Below are 26,804 nucleotides of genomic sequence, written 5' to 3' on the forward strand. Positions count from 1 at the left end.
CGGCCCGCCCCCGGCCCGCCCCCGGCCCGCCCCTGTCACCGCCCCCCACCCCGCCGGGAGGGACCGCCCACCGCCTCTGGCTTCTTGGCTGCCAGGGCCGCAAGCCTGTGGGCGGCAGAGCAGTGCTGTGGACCCCGAGGCCCCATTAACCCTGGGTGTTGGTGCGGGTGACCTCACCTCCTCATCGCTAAAACAGGGGTTACAGGTATGCTCCGGTGCCCCCGTGCACCCCTGCCTGCCCGTGCCTGTCTGTGCTCTCCAATGCCCCCAAATGAGCTTAGCACAGGTGAGGTGGGCAAAAAGTGCTGGGTAAGCAACAGGGTTGTGCCAGGCCCTGTGGCTCGTGAGGGCCCCTGGGGAGGGGATCCAGGGCCCTCGCAAGCACCTGCCTGTCCAGCTCCGGCTTGCTTGCTCCCGGGGCAGGGGTGCCCACCGCCTTCAGAGGCAACCCAGAAAGGCTGGCTGTCTGCACCCTGCCCTCCAGAACTCCTGGATCCCTCCATCGCTTTCTGAGATGTCCCTGAGCCTCTGGCTTGCCAGCTGCACAGTGCCCAGCTCCCCTGGGCAGGAATGCCTGCCTCCATGTGACTGCTGGGGACCTTGGGACCCGGAGAGGGGCGTCAGCCTGACTTGGGCCACACAGAAGCCTTCGGTCTGACTCTGGACCTAGGCCGTTCAGTGTCTGCCCAGAGGAGAGACCACTCACTCCCCTGCTCGCCCTTCTCCGCCCCCGCCCCCCGCCCCCCACCAAGGAAGATCGCCCCACAGGTGCAAGGCTTCGCTGGATGGTGCTCGGGCCAAGGGCAGGGGGCCCAGCCTGCTCACTCAGCACACGGTGGGCCAGGCCAGCAGCCTGGGGCCAGGCTGCACTCACTCAGTGAGGCGAAGGGCAGGTCAGACAGAGTGAAGACGGAGCGTGGCCACAGCGTCCTCAGAGCACTAGACGTGAGGTGCACCGGGGACACAGCGGTTGCAGCGGCCGAGGCAGCCCGGGCCTCTCCTGGCCCTGCACTCAGAGACAAGCGGTGGTTGCAAAATTGTCCCAAGCCAAGCGAGCAGCAGAGTTGCCCTGGACTTTGGACGAGGGGTGGTGGCTGGCGGGCCAGGCTGGCTGTGGGTCAGCGTTATAGGATAGGTGATTGATCAGGCCCGGCTCGGGTCCGGGACAGGTGGATGGGCCACCTCGTCTCCCCAGGCTGCTGGAGGGCACAGCTCCAGAGCTGGGCAGGCTCCAGCCAGGGACGCTGAGGCAGGGCTGGTCTCCTCTGGCCGAGCCTCAGTTTCCCCATCTGGGGCGCAAGGACTATAACCCCTGTAGTGTCAGTTTTAGGGAAGTTTTGTAAATTTCTCTATGTTACTTTCTACTTTTGGTGCCCTTTGAAGAGAGCCGTGGTGCAAAGCGGGGTGACAGTTGACCCTTGAGGGTGAGGGGTCACCCCCAGTGCCAGCCCTCCCCCTGTCCCCGGACCGACACCCTGGCGGGCTGCCCCCTGCCCGCATGGCCTGCATGCACCTGGGCCAGCACCCTCCTTGCCCGGGCGGCCCTCCCCACAGGCCCTGGCCGGCCCTCCGCCCCCACCGGCTGGCCAGGCCGCCAGGACAGAGGGAGGCGCCTGCAGGCCGCCCTCTGACTGGGCAGACGGCCAAGGTGGAGCAGGGGGATGGGCCGGGGGAGGAGCCTCCTCCAGAGAGCTCCCTGCGTGGCCCTGCAAAAGAGGGACACTAAATAACAACAGGGCAGCACTCACTGCCGTGGACCCGGAGGAAGGTAGCGCCCAGCCTGGCCCCAGTGGCCTCTGCGAGGTGCTCCGGGGGCCTCACTGGGGGACGAGCCATGAGCGCTCTACACGTGTCACCTCAGAGAAAAGACAAGACCGGTGCCGTTGACTGAGGCACAACACAGCCAAGGGGTGTCAGGCAGGGCAATCCAGGGAGCAGGGAAGTTTCCAGAAAGACTTGGAGGGCTGGAATTAGAACGCTTCCAAGATTTTCTTTTTCCAATAGAGACCCTACAAAAACATCAACTCCCCCCATGCCTTCATGACGACAGGGTGTTTCTTCATCCGGGGCTGAGGGGTGGTCCTCCCCCCAGAGGCAGGCGGCCCCCTCCCTGCCCCGCACACTCAGGGCTGCGGCCACTTGGGCACAGCTCTTCCCAGCAGTGGGAGGCCGAAGGGTCCCTCCACACCCCTGGGACCCACACAGCGGGCGTGGGCGGCTCCGTGCAGGGCCCCAAGGCTCCCGCTTCACTCTGATTTGTTCTGCAAAGTATTTGTGAGCGAAATAGTGTGTGTGTTGGGGGGGGGGGGGGCTGGTTGCTCCTTCTTGCGGGGCCAGACCGACTGAGGGTTTCGCGGGTCACCTGGGGCTGCCACACTGAGCTTCAGGCACCACACTGCCCAGGGGAGGGGGACAGAACGGAGCTTCGGAGGGAGACCCTGCAGAGGCTGTTGCAAGCCGGACATGGAAAAGCAGTGACCACGGACACAAGACCCCCCCCTACACACACACACACACACACACACACCAGCCAGGCCCCCTGTCGGTCAGCCAAACCCTCTAGGCTCTCACATCAACAACCCCCCCGGGGTCAGGAGGCCTCCCCCACCCCCCACCCGCCCATGAAATGCAGATTTCCAAGCTCCTCTTGAAAAGTTGAGAGGCTGGGCCACACGGGCCACCCCCCCTCCCCCCCCCCCAGCCAGATGCACTTAGATGGGCCTGTTCTGTCCAGTTGGCCACTGTCCCCACCCTGCCAGTTTGCCCTTTCACATTTCCTGCTGGCCTCGGGGAGCTTTGCCCAAAGACTGGGAGCCCCCAGGTATTGCCCGAGGCAAAGACAATCTTCCTCTCTCCGGCTCAGGGGGCCAGAGCTCCGGGAAACAGGAACCCACCCAGGGAAACGGGTCTTGCAGTGAGCAGAGGGTGAGGGGGCTGTGCGGTGCTGTCTTCAGCCCTGGGATCCGAAAGGCCTCAGGGCGCTTAGGCGAGGGCAGCGGCTCCCGGGGGATGGGGGGCTTGGCCCCCGCCCCCGCCCCAGGAGGCTGAATCTTTACAGAAACACCGCCCCCTGGTGTCCATATGTGAGCATGACACCCTGGGAGAGCTGGACCCCAGACCAGGACCCAGACCCAGGATGGGCACTATTGCCCCAAGAGGGAACCCGCAGGCAGACTGGAACGTGGGTCCCCCCACTGGGACTGGCATCCTGGGCTCCTTCGGGCTCTCACGCTGTCCTCACGGAACACGCCCCTGGCAGGGAGCTTCCTTCCTGATTGCTATGGGCTTTGTCTCAGTTTCCGAGATCAGCTTGAGATGCGCCCTCTCCTCGTGGGATGTGTCCGTTTCTCCCCAAAATTCGGCCAGCTTTCCTCTTATAGATTTTCAGGCTCTGTTGTGAAGTGTATTAAGCTCCAGGATTGTTCTAGCTTATCATTTCATTGTCCCTTTTTCTCATGAAATAATGAACCTCTTTATCCTGGGGGCGGGGGTGCTGCTAAATATTTAACATATTTGGCTCTTGAGGTGGGGAGCGTTGGCTGATCCCTTTGGTGTAAATACTCCCGCCAGCACCAAGTTCAAGCTGCCAGCGGGGAGTTGCTGAACCCAGAGCCGGAAGGAGGCCCACAGGACCTAGCACGAGCCACTTGTGGCCACCACTGTTTTTACACGTTAACGCTTTTTGCCCCAAAGCAAATATTGGTCTGATACCAATATTGTTCTCTGCGCTCTGACACCTGCCTGGTGCATCTTTTCCCATCGTCTGCTTTCAGTATTCCTGTGACATGATGTCTCAGTGGTGCCCAGCACATTCCTACTTTAGAGTGTGACACAAAGCTGTGACCTCCCACCACTGGGGACAACGGCTTCTCCCGGGAGCCGACAGAGCAGAGTGCGGGGCCCACAGACAAGAGGCTCTCACCCGGCCCGGCTGCCGGTCTCCACCCTGGGACACACTTTGTCCCTTTTCTGCTGAACTCGCTGAGCCCCCTAATCGGGGAGAGAACTGGAAGCATGCGCTTGGCACGTTGGTTAGGGTTTGGGGTTTAGAGGGGGTGTCAGAAGACAGTTCTAAGAAACAAAATACATCAGACCAGGGGCGACTGGACGGCTCAGTCGGTTGAGCGTCCGACTTCAGCTCAGGTCATGATCTCGTGGTTTGCGAGCTCGAGCCCCGCATCGGGCTCTGTGCTGACAGCTTGGAGCCTGGAACCTGCTTTGGATTCTGTGTCTCCCTCTCTCTCTCTGTCCCTCCCCTGCTCTCTCTCTCTCCCTCTCTCTCACACACACAAGTAAACATTAAAAAAGGTTTTTAAAAAATATGTCAGACCAAAAAGCCATTGGGGCAGTTGAAATAGAAACATACGTTCTCTCCCAAGTGTGTGTGCTTTACTCCCTACACGATGCAGGTGTAGCTCACTTGTGTGAATTGAGTTATTCGGGGTGTTGTTCATATCCGAAGTGGGAAAGGACTGTGGAGCGTCTGAGGAAGCTCAGCATTCTGTGCATTTTCCCCATGAATCAAGATTATCCATCCACCACCAAGACATGCCTCGAGGGGGCCTGACAGCCTGTGTTTGCCCCACGGACCCCTCATGGCTACTGGTCTCTGTCTCCGTTAGCAGAGGCTGCTGTCACCTCCTGCTTCCCCCCATTCTCTTATCTTTCTCTGGTAATCAGACCAGAATAAAGACTGCATTTCCCAGCCCCCTAGGCAGCCAGGTGTGGCCATCTGGCCAAGTTATGGCCAGAAGGTGTCCTTAAAGAAAGATGGTCATGCCCCTTCCCTGCCCCTTCTCCTTCCTATTGGCTGGAAGGTGGATTCCAAGGCTGGACCTGAAGTCCCGTCTGGGAGCATGTGAAGCCACACCCAGGAGACCAAAAAGAAAACTCGGAAAGACCTAGGTCCCTGACAGTGTGAGCCTGGGTCGCTACCCAGACTATTAGGTGAGCAAGAAATGGCTATTTCCGTCTCTTGTCTTATAGGCTGCCCATCATCCGTGGCCAGATTGTAACCCTAACAGCCCAAGGCTTGCATTGGGGTACGGCTTCAGAGAATTGCGGGTGGGGGTCTTGCTTCAGCCATCTCGTCACAGCCCCAAGGGCACATAGGTGCCAAGATGTGGAATGATTATCCAGAGAGAATCCAGGGGAACAAATCCTATATGCACGTGTAGGCTTTCTTTTTCTAGGGAAATTAAAGGATCAAAACTAAATTGTTAAGAAAAGAAATACAGCAATCACGACTAAAGAACAGGAGTCTAACTCACAAATGCAAAATCTTATGGGACCTCCCCCCCGCCGCTACCCGCTCCTCCAGCGGTGGGGCCAGCCAGTCCCCGTGGCCAGCCGGAGCCATCCAAACGAGAGCTGCAATTATAAAACCCTGTGATTTGTGCACATTTAATACATTTGTAATTTTCTACTTGGAAAAGTCCCATTTTAGATAGATAATTTGAATGGAGACCTAAAACTTTTGTTCAAGGAAGTCATGTTTTGTTTCAGCCCGTAAGAGGGAAAGCCTACCTCCAGTCCTCGGCTTTTGCGATACGAGCTATCAAGGTCACCGGTTTCCGGTCAAGTCCCGTTTCAGTAGTATATTACAAGTTGTGCTATCAAATATTTCTATCCTTTAAGAATAAATTTGAAGTATTTTATAATTTCCTTTTTGATTTTTATCTAGAAGTACATTTCTTAACTTGCAAACATATGGCAATTTCTTGTATATATTTTATTACTGATTTCTACCCTTGCTCATTGTGGCGAGAGAAACTAGTCTGTAAGGTGACTTGAAATCCTTTGAGATCTGCATTATGGGCCGGTACGAGGTAAATGTTCATGGAGATGATGTGTACTCTCCGAGGGGTCACAACACTCTGCATATGCAATAGCTAATGGTTATTTTACTGTTTTTGTTTCAATGTCTGCTTCACTTTTCAGTTAGAGACAGAAAGAGAAAGTTGTATTAGAGCTTCCCATGTATGATGATGGGTTTGTCTCATTCTTTCTGTTCTTCTGTGAATTTTGCTTTATGAATTTTGAGGTTATGTTAGAAGGAGCATACGACTTTAAAACTGTCATGTTTTTCTAATAAATGAGAATTTTAACTCATTAGGTAACAAGCCTTTTAAAACAATTTTAATTCATTAGGTAACAAGCCTTTTAAAACTCTGGTGATGCCTTTTTTTGTTTGGTTTGCTTTAAAATCTGTTTGGTATGACATTAACTTTTAACTTGACTACACTGTGAATTTTTCTTTCTTTTTTTTTAAACATTTATTCATTATCGAAAGATAGAGACAGAGCATGAGCAGGGGAGGGGCAGAGAGAGAGGGAGACACAGAATCCAAAGCAGGCTCCAGGCTCCGAGTTGTCAGCGCAGAGCCTGACGCGGGGCTTGAACTCACAAACCGTGAGATCATGTCCTGAGCCGAAGTCGGATGCCCAACCGACAGCCACCCAGGCACCCCTACACTGTGAATTTCTATTTTTCATCTTTGAAGTCCAGGGTTAACTACACTGTGTTAATTTGTCCTGGGGCAAACCAATGCCTTTACATTGTTTTACTTCTGGAAAGTTAACAAACTGATTGAAACCTTTGTCCTATTTGGTGTGTTAATTTCCTTTTCACGATGGGGGTGCTCCTTGAGATGCCCAGCTTTACGCAGGAGGCCAGTTCCGGCTCTGGCCTCCGAGGTCCTGGGGCCAGTGTCTTGAGTGTTGGAATCCCTGGTCTCCACCCCAGAGGGCTTGAGATCCTCGAGGCTGCCCTGGCATAGGCTCCCGTATCTGCTCTGGTTTTGTGTCTCTCCTTTCTGGGACAGGCCACCTTGTTCCAAGCTCAGTCTTGCATTCTCTTTTTATATGGCGTTCCTGTGTTTGTGGTGCAGTGGTGGGAGAGGCGTCCTCCTCACCTCAGAAAGTGGGTGGTTCCCATCTCGTCCAGGGAGCTTTCCTAGAGCTCCACAGGGCGGCCTCTGCGGCTGCCCCACCCGGGAGTGCCCACACCGTCAGATGAAGGGACATGGCGCCCTGGCACCCTGAGAGCCCTGCGGGCAGCAAGCCCTCTGACCAGGGGTGCGTGGCTCCCATCAGCTTTCCTACATCCCGGGGTGACCTCAGGCGGCAGCCTCCTCCTCCCTCCAGGCCTCCACCCTGGTCCACGCGTGGGCCCCTGAACAGGCCTGGGGCTTCCCACTCTTCCTGGGTCTGGGCTCCACAGCAGGTGCTTTGAGGCCCTCCCTCGAAGCTTCCCTGCCCCTAGCACCCCCAATTCCACCTGCACTTCCCCTCACGCCACCGTGGCTCTCTGCAGCTCGCTCGGCCCTGCTCGGGGCAGCCGGGGACCGCTGACCCCAGGGCTGCTGAGGGAGCGTCTGTGCCTGTCCATCCCCGACGTGGGCGTGAGAATTCAGAACTGCAGCCGGCTCTCTCGGGAGGTGGGGTTGGGACAACCAGGCCTCTCGGGGCCTCGGGCCTGAGAAACTCATTGAGAAAGGGCTGGTCCAGAAAAGGCGGGCCTCCCATCGGGTTCTCAGGGGCATCACAGTGAGCCAGACTCCGGGGCTGTGGGTCCCGGAGACCAGGGCTGGGTGAGCTCCAACACTCTATCTGTGTCACCTCAAACATCGGCACCGGCCTCCTGGTTTGCAACAAAATCTGAGTGCCGGCTGTGTACCAGGCTCCAAGTCTCACTTGATCCTCACCACCTTGAGGTGGGTCCCGGGGCGGGTCACCCACCCCGTCAGCTATGCCCCTGTCTCCTCAGTAACAGGACCCCAACACTCTCCAGGGAGGCCACGTGTCCCGCTCAAGTCCTGCAGTCAGTATGAGCCTCCACTGCAGGCAGGAGTGGCCACGTGCCTCAGCTCTGGGTAAGGAGGGGAAAGGGAAGCACTGTGCCAACCTCTGCCTCTGCCTCTGCCTCTGCCCATGGCCTCGATGGCAGGAGCTCCAGCAGCCACCTTGGACCATGAGGCCACAGCGAGGATGGACGCACAATGCTGAGGAGGGGAGGGGCCTGGGTTTAGGGATGGGGCACCAAACCGTCCCTGGAACCTTGTCTGGACTACGTCTCCATGAGGGAGAAATAAATCTCTCCCTTACTGTTCTGATTTTCTGTCGAAGGCCATAGACCCACTCTCTGGAGAGATCATTTTTTATCTCCAACGTATACCTACAAAGAAACTGGCTGGCCTGAAGGACATACCCGAGAGGCGGCAGGGCTAGGGTTGAATCCCACCCAAATGGGAAGACTGTCTCTGATGGCCGCGGGAGGATTCTGTGGGACACGGCGTGGGAAGCCCATGGCACGGGGCCAGCCGGGAGGAGGCGCCCGGGCAGTGGCCCTGGCATCACGATCTATTCCAGACCCACAGCCTCTTGCCTCCCCAAGGCCTCTATCTGACCCAGGCCACAGCATCCTGGGCTCACAGTGTCCGGGTGGGGCAGATTCCGCTGGACACTGACAGAAGAATCCAGCCACTCCCTCCTCCCTGGCATGAAAGGCCAGCCACTCCTGCAGAAAAGAACTTAGGTTTATTTGCAGTAAAAACCGCGGTCTGAAAAAACCTATTGGCAAATGTACAGTTTGCGTCCCACTGGGGGGGTCGTCACCAGCTGTGGGACCCCCAGACCCCTGACCCGCATGCACCGGGCTCCTAAGTGTTCACAGCTAACGTCAGGCCCCGGGTCCAAAGCCCCTCCGGAGCTCGTCCTGTCTCCTGCCGAAACCCCCCACCCCCGCTTCCCAGCCTGCCCCCGGCCTGCCTCCCCTCCGGGTTCATGCAGTGCAAACCCAAACCAAACACGTTTCAAAACAAACGAAAAACAAAAACAAAACATTCACAAAAACCAGCGTTCTAAATTATGTTTTCTCAGTATCCTGCGTTGTCGTGACGCCTCGTTTCACGATAACCTCAAATATACATCATTTTCGTGCTCTTATAAAATATCTTCCTTCTTATTCACAGATATATAATGGGAGCTTTGGAAGAAATAATTACAAACTGTTTTTTCCCTTAAAAAACAAACAGGCCAACCCGGAAACAAAACAATCGAAACAAGAGAAACAAAACCCTTTTGACAACAGTAAACACGAAAGGGGCCGGCTGGGTCCGCCCCCCCCCCCCCCCCCGCCACACCCCCCAGGTTCGTGGCTGGGCCATCGGCAGAGGGCTGCGTGTGCAAAGTGCTGGATGTGCCCTGACGATGGGGACTCGGGGCTGCTCTCTCCGAGGCCAGCTCTCTGCTTCCCTCCCCGTGTCCCTCTGCCCCCCAACACGATCCTGTTCACCCTTGCGCCTCAAGCCTCTGCGGACCACCTTCCCTCTTCCCCTGGCTGCTGACCGTCCCTGACCCCTCCCTGCCTCCTCCCCGGGCCGGGACACTGCGCGTGTGAGCTGAGCCTGGAGGCCACACGGCTGACTTCAGAGGAACCCACCCCAGGGTGCAGCGGGGCAAGGCAGCTGGCCGAGGGGCAGGGGACACACAGCCCAGGTTTCACCAGCAGCTTTGGCACGGAGCTCGCAGGGAGGTGGCGCCGCTAGGTCTCGTGCCACATCCAGGCCGAGGGAGGGAGAGGGTCTGGACGAGACAGTCAGAGGTCAAAGGCCAGGGGGAGTCAGGAGGGGGAGTTGGGGGGTACGGGGGCCACCCCCAAGAGCACTTATTTCGAGCTGGCCACAGGCCCAGTTCGGGGCGGCAGGAGGAAGTCTCGCAAGGGCCGGTACCGGCACCGGTGGGGAGGCTGGGAGGCCCCTCAGGAACCACCCCGCACGACACAGGAGACTCCGGGGTGGGGGGAGCGGGGCCGGGGGGGGGGGGGCTCCTTCTGCAGAGGAATGTGAACAGCAGGGACCGAGCGAGGGGAAAACTCTTGTTTTCTTCTCACCCACATCAGGGTTTACAAAAGGTGTATCCACCTGGCAGCAGGACAGGACAGACGCATTCCTGGGGTTCAGAGCAGGAACAGTACCACTGGCTGGGGAGGAGGGTCGACCCCTTCATCGTTCGCTCAGGCCCCCTCCTGAGAGAGGGAGCCCCCCCCCCCGGGGCGGAGCCTGCACACCCCTCACGCGGAGGGCCACGAGGAGTCAAGGGGGCCCGCGCGGACCCCCCGGCCGTGCTCTCTTCTCCTACACCTGAGCCCAGCTGGGGCTGAGCACGGGCTGCGGCAAACGGCCCGGCTCCGGTCCCTTCTGACTCTCTGGGCCCGAGGCTGCCCCCCGGGAGCGGCAGGAAGCAGGCAGGCTGAGCGTCCAGGGCTGAGCAGAAGGGGCTGGGGGAAGGCCCCCTCTGCCGTCCCAGTCCTCCCCGGGAGCACCTGCGGTTCAGACCTCGGCTCCCGAATGCCGTCTCAACAGGACAGGGGCCAGGTGAGCTCCGGCCTCGGCTGTCACCCAGAGCCTGGCTCAGGACGCCCCAGGCGCTCCCTCCCCCCGGCGCTCTGGTGGTGGCCGTCACGACAGGGCTGGCCCAGCTCCCCTCTATGTACAAGTAGTGTACCCGGGACAGGCCACCGAGGGCAGACTGAAGGTGGGCCGGTTCGCGTGTAGGATTCTGAACACCCTCCCCATCCCCATGGGCTGCTGAAGACTGGAAGGTTGGCGGGCGTGTCCCCTCTGAGTCACAGAGCTAGAGGCAGACTTCAGAGCCGGACTCTTCGAAGAAAATCCACGAGCCCTGTCCGTGTCGTTGTCGTCACTGGATGCCCTCCTCTTCTACATATGTTGAGGGAAACCAGCCGATCTGAAAAAGGTGGCGGGGGTCGCGTGAGAGAGCGTGTGCGCACGGGTCTGCATGTGTCTGCACACGTACGTGCACGCGTCGGGGTGAGGGTCGGCAGAGGCTCCTGGAAATGGGGGCTCCTTCAAGAGACTGGAGTTCGGAGCCAGGCTTACCCCAAGGGGGGGCCCCGGCAAAGACTGGGAGCCTGGGGGAGCTGCGGCCCCGGGGTGGGAACGACCCTCAAACGCGCCCGCCCCCGGCAGCTCAAGATGACATACTCTCCCCTCCACCTGCCAGCCAGAAAAAAATTAAATCCTTCCTGGAGGAAAATAACATCACGCCAAGCCTCTGTTCTATACACAGGCTCGTTATTCAATCAATCAGGACCCGGTGACAGAAAGTAGGAGAAAATGCAGGTAACGGAAACGGATTACTACCGGATTAGTAATAATCCCCCGGACAATACTATCCAAAAATGAACTCGACACAATTCCTCACAAAAAGGAAGCAGGTCTCGCTGGAGGTACGACCGATCCCTCGGGGGATGACCAGGAGAGGGAAAACTGTCTCTTAGCATAGAACGTCCCTCGATGGGTGTTCAAGAAACAACGGCCAGAAAATCACTGTTTTTCAACCATGATAGAAAGAATTGACCAGACAAAATTCATCAGTAAGTGACAGAACCAGTAGATGAAAGTTTGATGGGGGACAGGATATTTACCTGATTTCAAAGTGTTACCCTGCAAGGTACTCATGAATAACAGTAAGTTCATGGTGGAGAAACTCAACAGACAATCGCTTTAACCAAGTCACCAAAATTAACGTCACAACAACAGGACAAACTGACCTCACATACCTCTGGATGGGACACTACAGTACTGAAAGGGATACAACACCCACATTATGTTCCCACCAAAGATATATGACCTCAACCTCATCATGAAGAAAACATCAAACAAACCTAAACTGAGGGATAGCCTACAAAAATAACTGGCCTATACTCCTCAAAAAGGTCAAAATCATATAAGACTGAGAAAGGCTGAGGAATCGTCCCAGAAGAAAGAGAGTTAAGGGCCATGGCAAGTAAATGCAATTCCTTTGGGTAGACGAGACACGGGATAACCGGTGACATCTGAATATGGACTGTGGGTTAGAGAATCGTATTCTATTAAAGGGGAATGTCCTTGATTGTAGGACACTGAAGTACTTAGGGCTTCAGTGGGGGAAAGGATAGGACTTCTATAATTTACCGTCGAATGGTTAAGAGAAAAACAAGCAGAGAGCGAAGGAGAACATAAGTGATAAATGCACAAACGACTCTTAATTGCTAACTCTGGGCACAAAGAGCTACAGCAACTTTTCTTTAAGCTTGAAACTGTATCCAAACAAATTAGAGGGGCGCCTGGGTGGCTCAGTCGGTTAAGTGTCTGACTTCAGCTCAGGTCATGATCTCACGGTTCATGAGTTCAAGTCCCACGTCGGGCTCTGCCCTGATAGCTCGGAGCCTGCTTGGGATTCTCTCTTTCTTTCTTTCTCCCTCTCCCTGTGTCCCTCACCCACCTAAAATAAATAAACTTAGAAAAAAATTGTAAACATTTCCTAATAAGAACATTGAAAAAAAGGAAGTAGAAGAAAGAGGTGCTCGGATTCCACAAAAACTGAGAATTTATTAGTAGCAGACTCACCCTAGAAAACATACTTAGAAGAAGGAATTTCAGGCAGCAGGAACATGCTTTTGGGTGGAAATACAGCAAAGCAGGAAAGAATGGGGAGCCTGGGGCAAGGTAAACAGGTGGGAACTCTAAACGAAACTAACTGCTTAAAACAAAAATAATGTCTAATGGGACTAAAAAAATATGTAGAATTAAGATACACGACAACACCTGTACCAAATTTGGGAGGGGATGAGTACAGTCAGAAGTTGTAAGGTCCTTGCATTATCTGGGAAGCAGTAAAAGTATTAATTTAAAATAGTCTCTCAGAAGTCAGAGTGCACGCTGTAATCCCTGAGTAACCATTCAAGTAATAGGAAAAGAATGTGTAACTCACCAACCAAGGAGGCAGGAAGTGGAATAGAAAAAAAAATTGCTGACAATTCAAAAGTAGGCAAAAAGAAGGAGAAGAGGAGGAGGAGGAGGCAGAAGAAGAAAAAAAAAAAGAAGAAAAAGAAGAAATGGATGTGACAAATAGAAAATAAACAGAAAGATGATGGATTTAAATCTTCGCTCAGTAATTACATTGAATGTAAATGGGCTAATGCTCTTATTAAAAGGCAGAGATGGTCAGATCAGACTGGCTTTAAAATATGTAACATAACCTCTTATCTTATCTCTGCCTTGAATTTAAGAATACAGAAAAGTTGAAAGTAAAGCATGAGAGAGTGAAGTCTGCCACGCAAAACATTAACTCCTTCCAAACAAGCTGGGCTGCTCAAAGAGCAGACAAAGTAGACTTGGAAGCAAGGACTGCCAGGGACAAAAAGAATCATTTCATAATGGGGCCAAAGCAACAGGAATATCTAGTCACACTCTAAACCGGTAGTTCTGAATCACCTGGGAAACTGCTTTACCCATGATCTGGGTGAGGAGGACCTAAGTATACAGCCCCAGGAGCCTCCAATGTTGGTGCCCCTAGGGCCACTTTGAAAACCAGTGGTTCGGCCCTCTAGGTCAGCACCTAGGACTCGGTGGCCTCATGCTTCTGAAGGGCTGTCGGGGGGAAAATGGATCTGACCTGAGGCCTCCGAGGGGCAGACAACACGCTCGGTGGAAGCAGACCAGCTCCACCACCTGACAATGGAATGATGAGCCATGGGAGCCAAGGCAGGCGAACGCTGCACAGCCCGGTGTGCCTGCCAAGGGCAGCTGCCCCATGCGAGCTCCAGGACCCTACTGGGTGAGTGCTGACGAACCCGGTCAAAGCCAGGGGGTCCAGAAGGGGTACGGGAATAAGGGGCCATGGAATGCTGCAAGGTCATGGGGTAGACAGGGAAGGGCGTCCTCAGGTAGAGTGGGGTGGGAACACAGTGTGCCCCTTCCCATCTCCCCACCGTGTAAGGGAGGCCAGTGAGGACACCTGAGCGCCCTGCTGTGGTCCTGCGGCCTCTCTGCCTGCAAAGAGGGCTTGAGTATGTGCAGGTAATGTGGAGCGTGTGTGTAAAACACGTCCCCCTGCAGTGGCCACAACCACAGAATGGGACCGAGCACAGATATGGGGCCAGACAGGCCTGGATCCGGCTCCAACCCGGGGAGCTCGGGTCTATGGCTCAGAGGGGGCGTCACCGTGCTGGGGCAGGTACGCTGAGGTGCCAGCCTGCCCCAACCTGGCCCGGGCTGAGCCGCTTACCCGTCCGTTGGCCTCGCCCTTCCACCAGCCCTGGTCCCCGCCAATGCGGCTATATATCTTCACCAGGTCGCCTTCCCGCAGTGAGAGCTCACGCATATCCCGGGCAGCAAAGTTGTACCTGGCCACGGCCGTGCCGATGACGCGGGGTGTGAACACTGTTGGGAGAGATGGGCAGGGTCACACAGCCGGCGGGGGAGGGGGGCCAGCTTGGTCCCCCCGGTGCCCGGCCCCGTGCCCAGAGAGGAGGGCTGTCCGGCAGAAAGGCTCTGAAGGGACAGGCTATTCTCCAATTCCACCCAGACCTGCAGGCCATGGCCCACGCGACCCTCCCGTGAAGGCACTCACACCGAGTCACAGCCAACAAATGTGATCGTGGGCTCAGAGCAGATGCTCAGGTTCTGATCACTACGACTCGCGTGGGCCCCACCCCTGCAAGCCCGGTGCACGAGTGTCACCTGCCCAGTGGTCACTCAGCTGACCCAGCCTGCGTGCTGACGGAGCACCTGGGGCCAGACCCCAGGGTGCCAGTGCCTGGCTTCCAGGTCCTCAAACCAAACTGGACACGGGGCTGGGCCAGCTCGGCTGGGGACCCAGGAGTCCTGGTGGGCAGGGGACAATGACTGTGGTGGAGGGGACAGACGCAGCGGCCAGGGAAGGGCTCTGACTCTGGCAGCGGAGGGCCAAGCAGTCGGGCCCAGCTGAGACCCAGTCCCCCTGTCTCCAGGGCCCGCCCGGGGGGGGTCCGCCGGTGTGATCCCTCAGTCAACCTGGGGGCGGCGACCTGGCTCTCCGCCGCTACCAGAGGCAAAGCCCTCAGCGAGCGAGGGGGGCCTAGGGGGTGACAAGCTGGGGGGTGGCCGTCGGGGTGAGCGCGTGAGAGAGGTGACGGCGGTGAGGAGGGTGGCACCGAGCCTGACAGCGTCCTCCGCCCTGTCCCCACCGGCCAGGCCGTCCCTTCCCTGTGCCTGTGCCCTCGGCCCTGTCCCGTGCCGGGCTACGGGCAGCTGCGGACGCCTTCCGGCGGGGGCCGCGGGCCGGCGGGCGGCAGGCCGGGCCCCCCCACGCCCCGGGCACCAGCGGTACCTGACCAGAAGGGAGCGGAGGAGCCCTGGGAGGCAAAGCTGAGGCCCTGAGGACTGAGAAAAGAAAAGTTGTAGGAGGCGCAGGAAGCTGCAAAGAGGCGAGAGAGAACGTGAAAGGGGCACGCAAGGCGGAGCGCAGGGGTGCGGGGCCAGGCCTGCCGGGCGGGGCTGCCCCTCCCGCCACCTCTCCGTGCCTGTTGCCTGGACAACACGGGACCCCCTCCCGGCGGGCGGGCAGGCTCCGGCGTGTCTGAAGCCACCTGTCCGGCACTCAGTAGGTGCGCACTCAAGGGCCCGTCATGGGCGGGACTTCAAACACGCTGGGCCCACCCTGCCTCTAACTCCAGGTGGCCTCAAGCAAGACGCTGCCCTGTCCCCGTGGAGTCCTGCCCGCAAACGAGGTGTCAGATCTGGCTCCCTCCCAGTGAGGACCCCGGGGGGGCTGGGGGTCAGGGAGGGATCTGAGCGCAGGTGGGACCTGCCCCGTTCTCACCCCCTGCCGACCCCCGGGCAAGGGCGCCAGGACAGGGAGCAGCAGTCCAGAGCTGGCACTCCCTACCCGTCACAGGGACCAGGAGGACACCCTGGCTCGGGGGGGTGCTTGTGATGGGCTGGGGGGGGGGGGGGCGCGCCTGGGCCAGTGGCTTGGGTCCCCCGGGAAAGCCTTCCTCGAGGGCAGGTGGGCAGCGAAAGCCAGGGCCGTGGGAAGCGGGCAGAACGGACACCTCCGGGTGAGCACCGGTGTGCCGGGCGGGTGCGGGCGTTACCTGGGGACCGGCTGGAGGCCCTGGAGGCCGCGCGCTCCCGTGACTTGTAGGGGTACTTGAGCGTGGTGTCCAGCTGCTTGAAGCTCTCCTTGAGTGAGTGGCACTGATAGTACTCCACCAGCTCCTACGGGACACACGTGCTCACCGCCGTGATCACCGCCTCCAGGCAGTCCTCCCAGGCGCCCTGGCCTCCCTCTCCCGCCTCGGTTTCACTTGGGGGACTTGTGTTCTTGGCCCCCCGAGAGCTCCCCACTCCTGCTCTCGGCCCAGCACGCCGCCCAGGGTGGGCGGTCAGAATCCGAGGGGCCCCTGAGCCAGTAGCTTCCCTCCAGCTGTTGCTACAGGAAAGCCAGGGGGCCGACGCGGAGGATGGCGCCGGGATGCCCCGACAGCAGGGAAGGGCTTCCAGAAAGAACAGCACGCGCCAGAGACCGAATGCCCTACGATTACCAGCGTGGGGAGGAGAGGGCTGTACCAACGGGGAAGTCTACCTCGCGGAAAGTATGCGAACGTCATGGGCAACAGTTCTGTTTCAAAACCGTAGATACGAGCCACACCCCAGCCATTGTGACAGGTCGAGGGGCCTCCCCTGAATGCGAACACGGGGTTTTGGGCGGGGCAACTGGGGATACGTTTCTCTACTTTGTGCTTTTCTGTGGCCACAGCGGCCTTGTCTAAGAGCTCAGGTCATTTAGGAAAGACACAATAGGCCTAATTTAAAAATCACGTTAAGAACTGTGCCTTGGGGCGCCTGGGGGCCGGGCTGCGGGGCTAGGTGCTGGGCGGGGGGGGGGGGGGGGGGTGGCTGCAGTGATGCACGGCAGGCCAGGCCAGGCCCTCCCCTCACTGTGCACCGTGGTGAACCCACCGGGCCCTCTGGGGGCAGAAGCCTCAACGCAGGGGCCGTGACCTAACTGTCCCAAGGTGCCCTCCAAACCCACTTCCCTGGATCTTCCCTGGTGGCGGGCAAGTGCAGCCTACAGAGGCCATGGCGGCAGTGGGGCACCCGGGCCCTCCCACGACCCTGCAGGTCAGGCCGAGGGAGCCACGGGATCACCTACCAAGAGGCTTTCAAACTTCTTCGCTTCTGTAATGTGGATCCAACTGTCTTTCTCGACCACCTTGATGTGCTTCACTTCGTCGTTGAACCTGGGCAAACGCGTGGGCCTTGGGGTCACCACTCGGGCCACGTGGCCCCCGGCCCCCGGGGGTCCAGGCTTATTACCTGTCTGCCCTCGCCTTCTCACCCCCAGCCCCCGGCCCTTCTGGCCCACGCCCTCCTGGGCCTCTCCAGGGTCAGCCAGCAGGGTCTCGGGCCCCGTCCAGCCCACGGGGGCCTCCTGTCCTGGGATTCCTCAGGTCTCAGTTCCAATGTGACCCTGTCGGAGAGCCTCCCTTCCCCGCCAAGCACCACTCCAGACGAAGGCATCACGGGAAAAGGAAACACACCAACACTTCTACAGATGCAAAAGTCCTCGGCAAACCGAATCTCTCCCCACGCGTACGTCTATCTAACCCGAACAGTTAAAAAGGACCTCACACCACAGCCACATGGGACCCTCCAAGAATGCAAGGCCGGTTTCACAACCGGAAATCAGCTAGTGGCATAAACAAACGGCAAATAATCAGGTGCCGGCTGCCCAGCATCCTCTCCCGAGGGGCCTCCGTCCGCTGCCCACTGTTTCTCAAGGGTTCAAAGTCGGCCGTGCACGCTCACCGCACCCCAACTCCTTGGGCCGGTCTCAGTGCCAGGGGGAGCCCTGCAGGCCGGCCACACGGAAGGTGCCAGGTGAACTCCTATCACTCCTATCTGGCGAGTGATATCTCTGTCACCTCCACCACAGACCTGCCACACGGTCCACACCCCACTTCCTCCCAGGGCCCTGCTGAGGCCGTCACAGCCCCACCGCACGGTCACACCTCGCGAGGCTCCCCTTGGCCACCGCGGTGCACGGCAACCTCAGCTGGGGAGCAGGCCCTGCCTAGCGGGTGGCCTGGGCCGTGTCCGCCTGTTTCACCGGACGTCTGTCCCTCCCCACGCCGGTCTTCCTTGTTCTCTGTACTGTAGAGCCAGCGTGCTGGTTTCCGGCTCCAAGCATTTGTGGAAAGGCTGGGGCAGATTCCGACCTCCAGAAATCCCACCTCTGGGGGCCCTCAGCGCCCGTCTGCACAGGGGGACCCCGGCCCTGGATGAGCACGGGTTCCCACCCACCGTCCTCTCTTGGATTTGGAACAGGGGAGGGGCATTCTCGCACAGGCACATGCACACAGGCGTGGTGGCCGACCGCGTGTGAGGGCTGTGCCCTCAGGCCGGGCTCTCGGCCCCCACTGGGTCCAGGTGCAGAGGAAGGGGCTTGCTAACGCTGGGGTGTGAGGCTGGGAGGGGCCTGCCCCTGGACACAGGCCACCCTCTGGGGCAGCACACAAAGGAGACTGGACCTTGGGCGTCACCACGGCAGACAGACCCCTCTATTTGCTGGCCTGTGGGCTGTTGGGGGCCTGACCAAGATGCCCATCTCGTGGGTGTCCTAGGCCGAAGGTGGCCGCCCACCGGTCAGATTCCATCTGTTGAGGGGGCGGTGGCACGGTGCACGAGGGGGCGGCCGCTGGGCAGGAGGACACCCAGGCCAAAGGCCGAGGCCACAGGTCGCAGCGGTGTGACCTTCCCCTTCCCCCGAAGCCCACTGGTGCCGGGAAGTCCCTGACCTCGTGTGGCATCCCTGCCCCGGCCCCGTCCCACTCTGCACCTGAGCCCGCGTGGTCCCCGCAACCCGAACAACGGGGGACTGAGCCCACGGGGTGGCTTTGGGCGGGACGTTTTCATTCACGTCCCGGGCCAGCCACGTTGCGCAGATCCACAGACACTCTCCCGTCTCTAAAGTGTCCTGCTTTGGGCAATACGGTCCATGGCCACTCCCAAACCCAAAGAGCACAGGACCTAGAGGGACGTGGGCTCCGTGGTCCAGAGTGGCCCCGGGGCGGGTCGGGGGGGAGGTCTCCCTGACCCCGGGCCACCGCGTACTTGATGCTTATGGCAAAGCGCTCCGCCTCGGCCGGCCGCTCCCTGATCAGGTAGGTCCCGCTGGCGTGCGATTTCAGCAGGTTGTCTGTCTGCTGTCTCTCCATGTTGCCTGCGAACCTGGCAGGTGGGAGGAAGTGGATGGTTAACACCGGGACAGCTGAGGACGCCCAGGCCTTGGCGACCGCACTGACCTGCATAAGGAGCCGTCCGGGGACGAGGCTGAGCCCCTGCAGGAGGGGCTGGCGAGGGGGGGGATCTCCGGACCCCAGACCTCAGCCCGGCCCCAAGGGCTTTGCCGCAGAACCCGGCCTGCAAGAGGCGCGCGACGCAGCACGTGCATTGGAGCGCATTTCTGGGTTTTCGCCGTTGACAACGCGGTAACACATAAAAGCTCACGTGTGGGGTGGACCCGTGGCATCTCCGATGTGGAGGGGGAGGCCAAGCCCACGTGCAGAGGCCGGGACACCAAGCACGCAAGCGTCACGCCGCTGGGCCCGTGGGGCGAGCCCCGAATGCAAATCCCAAGGCCAGATCCTCCCGGGGTAGGAGTTTGCCCGCCGCTCTGGGGCCACCACAGGGCGCAAAGCACAGGGACCTACTACCACCGAGGCCGCCCCGGGGCGCCCAGTGGGCAGAGCGATAAAAGCTGGACCCCGAGTCCGACCGGGGTCTGTGCCCCAATCCTAGAAAACCCGGCTTTGTGCTTTTGTCCGTCCAAACGGCCCCACTGTTCTCCTGGAGCGACAACATGGATCAGCGTGCAATTGTCAATAGCCTTAAATACGCCGCTTTTGTAGAGTTTCTACGACGAAGCGCCATTAAACTCACGTTAAAAAAAAAAAAAAAAAAAAAAAAAAAGCTTCGTTCTCCCCGTGACCTCTTTTAGCCGATAGGAATACCTGTCCTGGGGAACAGAAGACCCCCGCCCCCCGCCAGGCTCCCAGAGACACACAGCCAGAGAGGGCTCAGCCGCCCTGGGGCCCCGCGTCCCAGCCTGCTCGCGGGCAGGGGGGAGGGCACCGCGGCTGACCCACTCACCAGGGGTATTCCGTGTAGTCGATCTCCCGGGAGGGCGGGCGGCTGGCGGGCGGCTGGCAGGAGAGGACATACACGTTAACGTCCCCCCAGGGGCTGCCCCGAGTGGGGCCAGAGGGGGCTTGTCATCAGTGACCCGACCCTCGAGCCCAGCACTGGCTACCAGGGCGTCTGTGGACTCAGCCCTGGAGCCACTGGATGGGGACGTCCCTAAGGGCAGCAGCCGGGACTCGCGGTCCCTGAGTAGATGCTCAGGGGGTTTGACTGACTGATGAGACTGAACGAACGGCAACCAACCCACAAGGCACTTATCCCCCAGGGAAGGGGTGACCAAAGACCGCAGGAATTTCAGAGCAGTGACAGGGGGTACAGCCTACAGCCGAGTTCTTTGCCACAGATGGGTTCACAGCCCCAAAGGCATCCAGGCGGCAGGCCACACGCAGGCCGGGCAGCCCGAGACCCCACGCCTGGCCTCCCCTCACCGTGCCACAGGCTGGGCAAGGCCCTTCACCACGCAGATGGGGAAACTGAGGCCCCGGGCAGGGCCTGAAGGCTGTAGCAGGGCTCCTGTGCTGTCTGGGACCTGCCTCCTGCTCCCTCTGGAGAAAGTTCCCTCTTGTACTTTTAAATGCCTTTGGCGGGGGGCGGGGGGGGGGGGCGTCTGGGGGGGCTCAGTCAGTTCAGTGTCTGACTCCTGATTTCAGCTCACGTCATGATCCCAGGGTTGTGGGATCGAGCCCCGCGTCCGGCTCCATGCTGAGCCTGGAACCTGCCTAAGATTCTCTGCCCCCTCCCCCACTTGCTCTCTCTCTCTCTCTCTCTCAAGATAAATAAAATGAATGAATGAATGAATGAATGAATGAATGAATGAAAGAAATGCCCTCTTGGGGGGTGAGTGGAAGTAATTAAATTATTCAAGGCTGACTGTGTGATGTCTTCTGTAGCAGAGGAAGGCTTGGTCCACACTACTCGGCCGAAAGAAAGGCCATACTGCCTTTTTTCTAAACACCCTAAAGTCTGGCTCTGAATTCTGACGTCTGCGGGGCTGTGCAATGGTCCCAGAAGACGTACAGAGTGCCCAAAATTTGGAGAAAGGTAACCTTCTTGGTCTTCTGTCCATTATGACTGCTGCTGAAATGCCCGTTTCTGTGTTTCTAAAACCACAAGACATGCAGCACCCAACCCCCTGCCCCTGCCCCCCCCCCCCCCCCAATCCATCCATCCGCTCTCCGGGCCCAGTCGTCAGCTCTGGGGCCAGCTCACAACAGCCACTTAGCAAGGGCGTCCTGAACGAGCCCAGACGCTCCGAGTGAGGAGACAGCCCACAGAGCCCCCAGGCTCCTGGCCACTGAGTTCCAGAAGCTTCTGTGCAAAGTGCTCACCCTTCCATCCACGGGGCAGGGCTTCACGGACGAGCTAGGAAAGTAGCCTGACTTTCTGGTCTGCACCAGCCGACCCTGGAAGGAGACAGACGATGGAGGCCGGGCCTGGCCGGCGGGAGTGCATGGGGTGGGCCGCTTAGGACTGGGCGAGGACAGTTCCCAAGAAGACCGTGCGTTGGTACCACTTCCTGCCGTAGCCTCAGCTGACCTTATGACCGTCAGGCAGGAAGGCGTGTGGTGTCCCCACTTCACAGATGGGAATGCTGAGGCCCGGGGTTGGGGCTAGACCCCCACCCCCAGCTCTCTGCTCTACAAGGGTGTTTCTACACGGAAGGGGCGTGTGGACCGGTGGAAGGCAGACGCTGCCTGGGAGGGTCTACAGGGGCCGGGGCTCGGCCTTCGCTCTCCCCTCTGCCCGGGACAGCCTCTCATGGTCCTCCAGGCAGCTGCGCCTCACCCCCCCTCCCCCATCACCTCAGCAAAGCCCGTCTGCAAGGCCACCCAGAACCGATGGCTCTGGTGACACATGGGGCAGGGAACCGGGCAGCTGGGGTCAGAGTGGGACAGAGACTTTATATCACAGACACCCTTCTGCACCTTCCGAATCTCCAGTTCTGTGAAGGCTCGGTCTAGTACAACAAATTCATAAGTAAGTATGTAGTGACAAGGACCATCACAAAACAACGATGACGGCCAAGAGGCAACCGCAGTCCTGCCAACAGCCTACTTCCCTCTCCCCGGGACGGTCCTTCACCCCCACACCTGCCCCTCCCGGGCGACAGGACTCTGTGCATCTGCCCCAAGGGGCTTCAACCCCCTCCGGGTCCCCAGGACCCACCTCCCACCATTGAGACTCGGGGTCGCCCCTCAGCAGCTCGATCACATCACCCGTCTGGAAGGTCAGCACTGGCTTCCCAGGGGGAGCAGGGTTGCCATGGTAATTCTGCACGGCCACCATCTTGGGACCTGAGGATACAGGGCAGGAGGGGGACCCTCGCTCAGCAACTTGGTCCCGGCCGGCAGCCGGCCCATCACGGCTCCGGCCGCACCGCTCGCGAGGCCTCCCGCCCTCAACGGCTAAAAGCCACGTTCCTGTCACGCAGCACAAAGCAGGGGGAATGAGGACACGGGGCACATGGGGAACACGGCCAAGTGACAGTGGAGGTGCTGGGAGGCCCACCCTGCACAGGGAGGGGGAGGGGGAGGGGGTCTCCGGCTACAGCCCCTCCCTCCTGAAAGGACCCCGACCCTTCTCTGCAGCTCTGTGGCTCATCGGAACCTGATCGGAGGGATATAGTTATATACGGAGACCGGGCCTTAGAGGGAGCACACTCCCTGGGAGCCTGGAGTCCGGAAGGCTGGGCCAGGCTGGGGGAGGCTGGCAGGTCACCGTGGCCAGGCCCGGCTCCCAGAGTGACCGCTGATAGAGGGCCCGGGTCCCACAGACTCACCCGGTCCTGCTCCACAGGCGTCCTGCGAGGGCAAGGACAAACCACGGTGATCAGGGAGGGCGGCCAAGCACCGCCACTCCCTGCCCCCCACACCCCCAGAGAGAAGGGTTGAGGCAGGAAGCGGGGAGGAGGTGAGGGACACATCCAGACACCCACAGGTAGATGTGACACTGGTTCACTAGGACACCCCCCCCCCCCATTCTCACTTACACCCTCCACCATTGTGCCCCTCCACAGCCCTGGGACATCCATCCCTTCCTCTCCCATCCCTTTGCTTAATTCCCACCTCCTCCAGGAAGACTGCCCTGACACGCCAGCCCTGGGACCTCCCTGCTCTCAGCCTGGAGCTTGTCATCTCTCTCTGGGACATGTCCTGCTGCGGGAGACTAAATGCTATGTCTTTCTTCCTCCGTGAGGGTGTTTTGTACCCCCCACAAGGCCTAGTAAGCACCCTCTAAGTGCTAGTTAATTTGACCAGATCCCACAACTGGGGTGAGACGTGATGTCCACACCCCACAAGTGAATTTAGGGACATCATCCTTAAGTCAGCTGAACAGAGGGCTCTAAGCCAGGATGGGGGGCAGGTGGGCAGACGCATGTCACAGAGCTGGGCACCCACAAGCCACCAGGCAAGCAGAGTGGGGGGGGCTGCCCGGCCAGGGCGATGGCTGTCAGGGGCCTCCAGCTGGCTGTGCCCGGGGACCCACGAAGGAAATCAAAGGCCCCCGGTGACCAACAGTGGCCTGTGTGCTAGCCAGTGTGGCCCCAGGGATGGGGAGGGATGATATCAGGAACCGCAGGGTGTTTTGGGCTCAGGCACACGGGCCGTGTGGGGCATGGAGCAGCGGGAGGAGAACAGTCTAGAAGACTCACCAGGTCCACAGGAGAACCTGAAAAGGAAGCGGGAGACACGCTGGCAGGCAAGCCACCAGCCCTGGGGACCCAGTGGCTCCCGCCCGCATAGCAGGAGCTGCCCGGGGTGCCTAAGTGGGTAAGCAAGGCAAAGGTCAAGGCCGCTGGTTGCAGACATGGGTCACAGGCACACACAGCAGGGGACTACAAAAGTCTCTCAATTCCTTCTGCTGGCGAATTCTGAGCTCTGGCTTTAGGGGCCCCGGGGGGGACCCCAGCCTGGCACACAGGTTCCCTGCGTGGGCCAGGTCTGCTCCGATGGCCGAAGCTGCCTGAACCACTGGGGCCCACGTGGGCTCAGAGGCAAAGCTCCCACCACCGATTAGTGATGCCCGCCACGGCCGAGTGACAAGAGATGTCAGGACGCGTGCTACCTAGTGGCCGGTGTGCTCGCTCACGGGCATGTCAGACGGAAGGTGGGTGTTCCCAAGATCCTTCCTGCCTGCCTCGGGGTGGCCCCAGGGGAGGAACAGTCCCAGGCTGGGCCCCAGCCATCTGACAACCTGGGCCACCAGTCCGCCACCGGACAAAGCAGGGACCACGATGCCTAAAGTGCGTGGCTACGGTGACCTCAACGCCATCCGACACGCACGTGGCCGACTGCTGTGGACGGTCGCCGACAGCCTCTGCAGAGCAGAGGCTACAGACCCCGTGGGCATCGGGCGGGGAGGAGCGAGTGATGCGTAGCTGGCACCCACACAGGAGGAGCCAGCAAGGCTTCCCACGGGAGAGGCCCTCTGGGAGTGGCCGGCACCGTTCTGGGACATCCTGGCCCCTGGGGCAACAAAGAGTTAATCTGCCTTTCCTCGGGTCAGGGGCCCAGCCTGGAGCCAGAGCTGACGAAGGCCAAGGAGTCCTGTCCAGAGCCCAGGCCCGGCACGAAAGGCCCGAGGACCAGCCCAGCTCGGAACTCTCCGGAATAAAACCAGGCACCCACCGCAGGCTTTTAATGACATGGGGCGGCTGGTCATGAGAACTTGGGTTTGCAAAAGATACGAAGCTGTCCATCTGGTGACACCCAACTACAGGCGTTATGAAAAACACACAAACATAAGAAGAGACTGGGCAGGCGGGCGGGCGCGTGTCTGCAGAGGGAAAAGGGGTCCGTGAACGGCAGTGAGTCTGTCTGGGGGGGTCGTGAGGAGGTCATCTTCTGCTTCACACTTCTCTACTTTTCCCACGTTTTCTATGGGGAATGACTGTTTAATAACCAGGAGACTAAAATCCCAGAAAGATTCATTTTAAGTCAGAAAAGTTAGAAGGAAATTATAGATCAAGATACTACCTTTGGTTATTTCTTGGTAAGTTCAGGGGTGGTATTTACTTTCTTCTTTTTTATGTTTTTTCTCCCCCCCCCCCCCGCCCCAAATCTTTGGTAAGTAAATATGTTACTTTTAGGATCAGAAAAAAAAAAAAAATGCCAGAACACACGAACTGTCCCGTCGACTAATGTGATGGGTACGCTGCCACCAGAGGGCGGTATCGAGAGGCAAAGCTAAAAAGCTGTAGTTTGCGCCTGTGGGCTCCGGCCACAGCGGTTGCGGGCTGGGAACTCCCCGAAATTCAGCCCCCGCAGGAGTCCGGCTGATATCTGGGCAGGTTCTGGTCCCTTCTCCTCCCTGAGCCTCAGGCTCCCCCCTGACCAACGGGCACGGAGGGAACGAGAGTGCTGCAGGTGCCGTGCCTGTGTGTGCACACGTGTGCACGTAACCCGCGTGCCGAGGGGGCTGTCGCTGTGGCTACGAAATGCCGGTCCTCTCCGGGCACAGGAGAACCGGGGACAAGGCACAGTCATGACCGATGTTTCCCTGTGGTAGGCAACTTGCACGCACCTGCCACGAATGTTCCGTGCCCGTTTGGGGTAGAGAGTCCCCAAGTTGTAAACGAGAGGGGCAGTGGGGTGGGGGAGGCAAAGAGGCGGAGAGAAATGCTGGAGCGCCCCAGGAGGGAAGGCCCCGGCAGGGGACAGCCCACCGGCTGGGCCTCTTTGTACTGTGTGACCCGGGGCAGGTGTCCTCTCCTCTCTGGGCCCCGGTTTTCTCATCTGGTCCCGGCCCCAGGGGGTCCCCGCGGTAGGAAGGGAGAGCGTGTGCAGGCAGCCGGGGCCCGGAGGGAGGTACCAGGGCAGCTGTGAGCCATGGGGCCCTTCGCCGGGAGCGGGCAGGGGGCCCCGAGGACCAGCCCCCGGGGCGGGGCAGGGCAGGGGCCGCTACTCACTGATCTTGCAGGGAGGGGTCACTTCCAGACATTCCTTGTGCGCCCCGACACCACACTTGGTGCACAGGTAGCCCTGGTAGAAGGTACCCCTGCGCAGGGGGAGGGTGGGACGTGAGTCAGACACAGTGCCGAGGGCAAGGCCCGAAGTCCACCAGGCCTGCCTTGCCCGCCTTGCCATCTGCCCCTCGCACGACGCGTCGTCCCTCAAAACCCCAGGCCCCCATGACCCTGGTGCTGGCTCTCCGCCCAGACCGCTCCCGGTCCTGTTCCCGCCATGCCGCAGAGCAGGCCCCGGGCACCCGCAGGGATAGCCATGTTCCCTCCCGGCTCGATCCGGAACACCCGACGGACGGATCTAGTGACACTGAAGAGACACTCCCCAGCCCCTCTGGGCCCAGCACAGCACTGGCCTGGCGGGTGGTAGGTGGTCAGGGTGACGGGACATTGGACAGACACAGCACAAGGCTCCCCTGAAGGCGGGCTGGGGTTGGGGAGGGGGGGGAGGGGCCGGGCCAGGGGCCTCACCTGAGGAACATCCTGCAGGCTTTGCAGTTGGTGGTCTTGTCAAAAGTGTACATCTGGAAGCTGTGGTGGTTGGCATTGGCTTTGTCTGGCTTGATGTTTGACCTGACGGGAGGGAAAGAGGGCCGGGCTCCCTGAGCTCCACCGAGGCGGCAGTGCCTACCTGGGGACCAGCCAGGCTCCGGAGCAGGAGGCCAGGACTCACAGCCCGGATCGGCCCCGACACCCCGGGCCGAGTGAGGATCTGAGTGGGGGCTTTAAAACGGGGCCGCGCTGGCACGAGAGCCTTCTGGGAGGATGGCAAGGGGCTGTGTCTAGGCGAGGGTTTGTAGGCAGGTGCGG

The 26,804-nt window shown here is 59.5% G+C and overlaps 1 protein-coding gene across 6 annotated transcripts in view; it reads right to left on the reverse strand.

Moving 5' to 3' along the window:
• Window positions 1-8,518: 8,518 nt before the first annotated feature.
• The window catches only part of VAV2 (vav guanine nucleotide exchange factor 2), a 163,743-nt gene continuing 145,457 nt past the window's right edge, over window positions 8,519-26,804 (reverse strand). For 4 of the 6 annotated variants that reach the window (XM_047829399.1, XM_047829398.1, XM_047829397.1 and 1 more), the window contains 12 exons: window positions 26,466-26,567; window positions 25,941-26,029; window positions 23,685-23,701; window positions 22,812-22,833; window positions 22,199-22,326; window positions 21,361-21,435; window positions 19,982-20,034; window positions 18,944-19,060; window positions 16,983-17,070; window positions 15,922-16,045; window positions 14,073-14,227; window positions 8,519-10,748 (listed from right to left, as the gene is read on the reverse strand). In XM_047829399.1, the coding sequence (XP_047685355.1) occupies window positions 10,701-10,748; window positions 14,073-14,227; window positions 15,922-16,045; window positions 16,983-17,070; window positions 18,944-19,060; window positions 19,982-20,034; window positions 21,361-21,435; window positions 22,199-22,326; window positions 22,812-22,833; window positions 23,685-23,701; window positions 25,941-26,029; window positions 26,466-26,567 (1,018 nt within the window). In that variant the 3' untranslated portion in view covers window positions 8,519-10,700. Of the gene's footprint in view, window positions 10,749-14,072; window positions 14,228-15,155; window positions 15,243-15,921; window positions 16,046-16,982; window positions 17,071-18,943; window positions 19,061-19,981; window positions 20,035-21,360; window positions 21,436-22,198; window positions 22,327-22,811; window positions 22,834-23,684; window positions 23,702-25,940; window positions 26,030-26,465; window positions 26,568-26,804 lie in introns of all 6 variants that reach the window. The other 2 variants (XR_007146155.1, XM_047829401.1) reach the window with 2 other exon arrangements.

The sequence above is a fragment of the Prionailurus viverrinus genome, chromosome D4, assembly GCF_022837055.1.
Source record: "Prionailurus viverrinus isolate Anna chromosome D4, UM_Priviv_1.0, whole genome shotgun sequence".
NCBI classification, from domain to species: domain Eukaryota; kingdom Metazoa; phylum Chordata; class Mammalia; order Carnivora; family Felidae; genus Prionailurus; species Prionailurus viverrinus.